At 41.9% G+C, this 7,240-nt stretch overlaps 1 protein-coding gene across 1 annotated transcript; it reads left to right on the plus strand.

Moving 5' to 3' along the window:
- Window positions 1-4,272: 4,272 nt before the first annotated feature.
- Window positions 4,273-6,604, plus strand: LOC112125865 (isoleucine--tRNA ligase, mitochondrial-like; the record flags this gene model as incomplete). Its single annotated transcript, XM_026662895.2, has 3 exons — window positions 4,273-4,527; window positions 5,666-5,788; window positions 6,448-6,604. Coding segments are annotated over exons 1-3 (505 nt in total), but the record flags the coding sequence as incomplete, so codon positions are not given.
- Between the last annotated feature and the right edge of the window lie 636 nt (window positions 6,605-7,240).

The raw sequence follows: 7,240 nt of genomic DNA on the forward strand, positions 1-7,240 counted from the left end.
ATTTGTTAGTCTCTAAGGTGCCACAAGTACTCCTGTTCTTTTTGCAGTATAGTCTAATAACTTTACTGGTAACACTAAACTTACAATTCTCATTTTGAAACCTAGAGTCATGAAAATTACCCAGATTAATGCCAAAATTACATCAGATTACAGCCCTCCACTTCTGGTTTGAACATGATCAGGCATGCTCTTGTAGCTAAAGCACAGGAAGAGTAGGAATTAGGATTCCTGAGTTCTATTCCTGGATCACTTATTAATTTCCTGTATAAACTTGATTAAATCATTTAATTTGCCTATGCATCATTTTCCTTATCTCATACGAATAATACTACTTACCTGCGTCATAGGGGTGTTGTGAGGTTTAATTAATCAGCAAAGTGCTTTGCGATCCTTTGATGGAAAGCACATTTATAATAATTGCCTTGTTTTGTCAAAGTGGGTGGATAAAAATTGACTTTTTTTTTAAATCAGATTTTTAAATTTAAATTAAACATAAATCAAACTCAAATATGGAGTCACATTTGGCACCTACATCACTTTGATTTAAGTCAATCTACCCTGTTAAATTAAATGCCTTTTTTTCTAGTTCTCTCTCAATTTGAGTTCCAAGTGACAAACAGTCTTTAGATAAAGTCCTGTCAAGGCACCCCTCAGGTTGAGAAGGACTCTGAAACCTGTCTTTAGAATCTGTCATTGTCACTTCTTAATCAGCTGCTTCCTTCCCCAGAGCCAGATGGGCTGCCTCCACAGCATATCCAGTCACCGCCAGCCCCAAGAGCAAGAGACCAAGTTTGGCATGTCTAACAAAGATCTCACATGGGACTGCAGAGCATGACTACTAAGCCACTGGGTTGCCTCTTAATTGTTTAAGATGTAATCTAAACTATTATTACTAATCCCACATAAATTTGACTTTGGAAGGTATTTAGCTGGAAGATGTGGTCAGAATGACTGAGGCTAAAGTCTGGCTCCCTTTGCAGCTGCTTTTGAGAATTAGATCTATGGGACTTGAAGCCTTTGGTAACTAAAATTAATATCTATAAAATGGCTAAGATGTCATTTTTTTACATATGTGACACGTAGCACTCACTGCCACAGGATATTATTGACGCAAATATTATTATTTACTGAGCTCTCTCTTACTGCATCTAGTACTATGGAAAACATACAAGTCAAAGCGACTGTTGCAAGGAGCTCAGAGTCTGAGGCCGTGATCTTGGAGTTCCATTGAATTAAGTGAGCTCTATGTGGGCATAGGGGTCTCCCCACACATAGCACCTTGCAGGAGTGGGCCCTAAAGTTACACAGACAGTACATCTGAAAGACATAATACACCACATACAGTACTGAAATGAAGGCACAGTCTCAAAGGAGTGGTAATGATTTCCTTTCTCTTTAAATCTCTCTCTAGTGGATTCTTGCTGAAAAGCTTTGAGGAAGAAATATGTTTTAATGAGTTTGTATTGTTTTTTAATAAGGTCATTTGTCACTCAGTAACATTTACAACACCAATTAGGTATCTACATTACTAAGAATAGCAGCTACAGTCGATTAGCTAAAATGAATTTACAAAGAAAATGATCAGCAACTGGGGTCAGGAATAATTTTGCTCCATGGCACCAGTCTTACACAGTTAGGTTCAGACTCAAAGGACTTAGGTGCATTATGAATTGTGGCTATGAATTATTTATTCACCCATATAGTTGTTGTTCGGGCATTTGATGTGTTGGATGAGGTACACCACATGTTGTGATAGGCATGAGTAGGACCCATGGATCTTGAAAGGTGTGTTGTGGGGATATGTGTGCGTTGTAGTAGTGGTGCAGCAACAACTATATGGGTGAAATCAGACGATTGCTGTGCTCTCAAATGAACTCACACAGAAAAATGATAAGAGACAAAAAACACCATCACCTCTGGGCAAACACTTTTAACAAAATGATCACTCCATATCTAAACTCTCAGCCCTCATCTTCAAACGAAACCTTCACAAGATGAGCCTGGGAACTGAAATTCATAACTCTGCTGGACACTAAAAACCATGGTCTTAACACAGACACTGGTTTTATGGCTCATTACAACACTCTGGGCTTATAACATTACTACTTATGTTGATATAACTTATGTCGCTCTGGGGTGTGAATAAGCCACCCCCGTGAGTGATGCAAGTTAGACTGACCTAAGCGCCGGTGTGGACAGCGCTATGTCGCACTATATCGGCGGGAGAGCTTCTCTTGCCAATGTAGCTACCACCTCTCATGGAGGTGGTTTTATCATGCTGACAGGAGAGCTCTCTCCTGACGGCATAAAGTATCTTCCCCAGACAGGCTGCAGCTGCGCCACTGTAGCGCTTCTAGTGTAGACTAGCCCTTTGTAGCTTACTAACCCAACTTTGTCCTACAACTGCTAGGGAATTAATTGCCCACTTCATTTTAATCGGTCTCCCCCAACACCTGTTAACTTCTTATACTTAACAATCTGTCCCACCTTGTATTTAGCTGTGACACCTTGGTTACCTTTTCCAGATCTGAGGAAGAGCTCTGCGAAGCCTGAAAGTTGTTGGTGGAAAGGACAAGAAGTTAGTCCAGTAAAAGATATTACCTCATCCACCTTGTCTCACATATCCTGGGACCAACACTGCTCAAACACACAAAACTGCTTATATCAGTTTAGCTTGCATCCATGAATTTACTGACACAAGATAAACCAACATATGCCAGGCTTAACAGGGATGTTCAAATCACTTTAAGTTTTGCACTGGTTTAATTGAACTGATGTAAAAAATACACTTTTAGTTAAATCTGTGTATTTGCCTGTGCAGACCAGGCCAAAGGCTCTCACTGTATTAACATCACTTCAGCTGAAGTGGTAGTGGCACATGTGCATAAAGCCCAAAGCCTGGACAATCCTATGCACGTGCTTAACTGTACTCCTGTGAGTAGTCTCACTGGGCTAATAATGATGTGTCTGCAGTATCAGAACCTAATTTTGTAAAATTGTAAATTTTGTAGAAAAAAAAAAATTAAAAATCTGTAGATATGGCTTGTGGGTGGCAAACCCACCATATGCTCAGATGTATCTCATTCTTGTAGCCGCTAAAGTAACTGGTTGTGTTATAAGGGGGAACAAAAATCCTACTTTGTTTGGTGTGGCTGCTTCACTTTCTTACCCTCTTGTTCTCAGCAATATCCATTTCAGCTTTGCTTCAACTGAGCAATAAACTGCATGTGTTTAAAGAGACACTGCCGAAGGTAGTAGCCCGTAACATAGTTTTTTTCCTTTTATGCTTCCAAAATCTATGTAATGTATAGATGGTTTGCTCCTCCACTATCAAAATAAATTCCTTCAATTTTCCCCCATCCCTTTAAAATGATTGTTTAAAAAAAAAAAAAAAATCAGCAACAGCCTTCCACTCGTGAGCAGCTCTACAATAACAAACCAGTGCGAAAAGATGATTGAGGAAAATATCTTAGGTTGAACTTTTAAAAAAATTTATTTTAGTTTTTTTAAATCACCTTTAATTGATCTAACACAGTTTTACCTTTATTTTTAAACAGCAAGGAACTCGCCCCTTAAAATAATTCCTTTGCCCCCATATACAAATGCAAATAAAGCAATTGAAATTATATCTGTCTTGTGCTTTTCCAGATGGGATCCTTGCTTAAAAATCTCATACATATGTGCATTGACTATTCTAACTTGTACGATTATCTTAGCAAACAGAATTAGATTAGAGAGAACCCCTTAAAATCACAAGATGCGTGGATACACGACAACTCGGTTAATGAAAATATTTAACTGTCTTTCAAGCCAAATTTTCCCTTTTTTCTCCCACCAGAAATCCCTCCTAATCCTGGAAAATTTCCTCCCCATTTATAACTGTCACATGCTGATATATATGAAACACAGACCCTGGATAAAGAGTAAAATACCTGTGGCTCAACCGTCAGCAACGAACGCAGACTACTTCCTCTGTGCAGTACCCTGGCTGCTCCTACCTTTTCACCCAATAACCTTCCTACGCCTCCAAAACCTGGGTCCTAAAGTTCACCCTTTGCAACGCTTGGCAGCAGCGCCAGGCAGCTGACCCACCCAGTGGACACGCCTGGGTGATTTCATGTGCACAATATTCCCCCCCGCCCCGGGGGCGCCCAACATTCCAGCCCTCCCCGGGAGGGAGAGAGAAACGCCTTTCAAGGCGGCGTGTCCCTTCCCGCGGCCCGTTACGCCCTCGCCGCTCTCCGTAGCCGAGCCGGAAGCGCCAGAGGAGCGTGCGCGGCGAGAGCCGGGGAGGCCGCGAGGATGTTGTGGGCGCGGAGGGCGCCCTCGTTAGCCAGGCGCGGGGCCCCGGTGGGGGCCACGTGGGGCTGGGCGCGCTCGGCAGCCTCCGGGGCCAACAGCGGGAAGCCGAGCCCGGAGAGCCGCGCGGACTCCAAGTACCGGGAGACGGTGTTGCTGCCCCGCAGCGGCTTCCCCGCCCAGCTGCCGGGCAGGCTGCAGCCCGAGGCCGAGGTGGAGATACAGCAGGTACCGCGCGCAGGAGCCCGCCGGGTTCGTGCGGAGCTGTTCTGCTCGGCACCGTCCGTCCGCGTGTCCTGCAGCCCCCCTGTGTGGCTTGGGGAATTCATGCTGTTCCCTCTCCTCGCAGCGAGCGGTTTCTAATGAGTCTGTTTTAGTCCTGGAGTGGGAGTGACCTGTGTCACAAAGCCCCCCCCCCCCCCGTATAAAATCTAACGTACGGTTTAAAACCTGTCATTAACAGGAGACCAGCGTAATATCCCTGCTAGAAGATGAGTTTATGATTGTTCACTAGCGCAGCCCTACACTTACAGAACAAATGGTAAACCAAGGTGACGTCAAACTGCAGTTGTTTAACGCAATAGTTCCCAGCCCAGGGCCCCCTGCGGGGGGGTGGGGCACAAGCAGATTTTAGGGGGTCCGCCAAGCAGGGCTGGCATTAGACTCACTGGGACCCAGGGCAGAAAGCCAAAGCCCTGCCATGCAGGGCTGACAATTGAGGCCCTGAGACACCTGGGGCCGAAGCCAGAACAACTTAGCGTTGCGGGGCTCTCTGTGGTGTGTGGCCCCAGCAATTGCCCTGTTTGCTATCCCCTAATGCTGGCTCTGGCTTTTGTATGCAGAAAAACAGTCGTGGCACAGGTGGGCCATGGAGTTTTTAGTAGCATCGGGAGCAGGAGAGGGCTCAGGAAAAAAAAAAAAAAGTTGAGAACCTGTGGTTTAACATGCTCCATTCTTAAAACGTTCATTTACAAGAACTTCCTACAAACCTGTCTCCCCATCAGTTTAGTCTGTCTTGAGTTAGTGGTCGAGGAAGGCAGAAGATTTTGGTTTATAAAGCTTGATGAATGTTAAACATGAGCCAAATGTGTCCCAGATGTTATTTTGATTTCAGGGGAGTTATACCAAGAACAAATCTGGCCAAACAAGTGCTCTATTTAATGTAAGAAAACAGGGACAATATTGTTAGCTTGATAGTGGAGGTTGGCAAGTAATTCCCCAGAGAGGAAAGTCTTCACTTGAGGATTTGGAGCAATTCTGCCTCATAGTTTTTTGACAGTTGGAATGATGTTAAAATGAAAACTTTTTTTAAACTACTAAAATGCAAACTTTTAATGAATTAAATGTTTTCATATTGTCTATACAGAAATGTGGTTTTTCAGAACTATATTCATGGCAAAGACAAAGGAACACAAAGAATGAATTTTGTCTTCATGATGGGCCACCGTATGCCAATGGAGACCCTCATGTTGGTCACGCGTTAAATAAGGTAAGTATAAGAGTAGTATGTTTAAGGTGTTTTATGCCTTCTGTAAGGTGCTGTGCACTCTCAATTCACATTGAAGTAAATGGAAATTGAGGATATTCACTACTTTAGGATAGGGCCATTCATTTCTATTTAATGGGTAAGCATATATAGTAACAATGACAATGACAAATGGCTCTGTGTGGTGCTTATAGTTTCACATTGGTGTTCATATGATAAACTTATTTTCATTCTGTCAAAGTAAATACAGTTTCTACTTCAGCCCAGCAAACTGCTAGATGTATAGTTTGAGTATTACGTGTATAGTGACTTCAGAAGTATGTTACCATAATAAAATGCTAATTCCACTTCGTTATAGCTAGGTGAAACTCTCAAGCCTCTGCGTAGTTGCAAACTGTGGCCTTCAGTTGTGCAAAATTTGGTTGCCCGTTGATCAAGAGGTTCTAATGATGTGCTATTAGAAAGTACAATAAGAAACATAAATGTGAAGGCTGAAACTTAATCTTTAACACGCCTGATTGTGCTTGGGTTTTGCAGAGTACACCAAAACCAGTAAGATATAAAGTAACATACGGCTGAGATGTATCATGCTAATGTGTAGAGGAATGAGGATGGTAATAACAATTATATCAAAAATAACATTTGGCCTAATGTTTTTCTAGATTTTGAAAGACATCACTAATCGGTTCCATATGATGAGAGGTTATAAAGTGCACTATGTACCAGGCTGGGATTGTCATGGGTTGCCCATTGAATTGAAAGCATTGTCGGAACTCAAAGAAACTCAAAATCTTTCACCGATGGAGATTAGACAGAGAGGTAAACTGTCCTTTGCAAAATTTTCCTAGAAACATTTGTGACTTGCAATATTGTATTTTATAAATTGTTTTTGAGTCTTTAGTGGAATATTATTTTGCTGTTTTTCTGTGTGTTTTCATTTTAGTTTCACTACATTGGAATTTGTTAGGAACATCTTGGTTATTAGATTATACTTGATCTGCAAAATATGTAGTGTAAGCTTATAAGGAGGGTGACCTTCATAAAATGGGTTCATCAAGTACAAGTTTGTATGAACCCCTTATAAGTTGTAATAACCATAGATGGAAAGAGGGAATTAAAGGACATGTACATCTGGATTCTAATGTACAGTAACTCCTCCCTTAACGTTGTAGTTATGTTCCTGAAACCTGCTACTTTAAGCGAAACGATGTTAAGCGAATCTAATTTTCCCATAAGAATTAATGTAAATGAGGGGGTTATGTTCCAAGGAAATTTTTTTTGCCAGACAAAAAACATTATACTTACACACACACACACACACTCAGTATAAGTTTTAAACAAACAATTTAATACTGTACACAGCAATGATGATTGTGAAGCTTGGTTGAGGTGGTGGAGTCAGAGGGTGGGATGTTTCCCAGGGAATGTCTTGCTGCTAAATGATGAACTAACACT

The sequence above is a fragment of the Terrapene carolina genome, unplaced genomic scaffold (assembly GCF_002925995.2).
Source record: "Terrapene carolina triunguis isolate 2854851 unplaced genomic scaffold, T_m_triunguis-2.0 Scaffold31189, whole genome shotgun sequence".
Lineage (NCBI taxonomy): Eukaryota > Metazoa > Chordata > Testudines > Emydidae > Terrapene > Terrapene triunguis.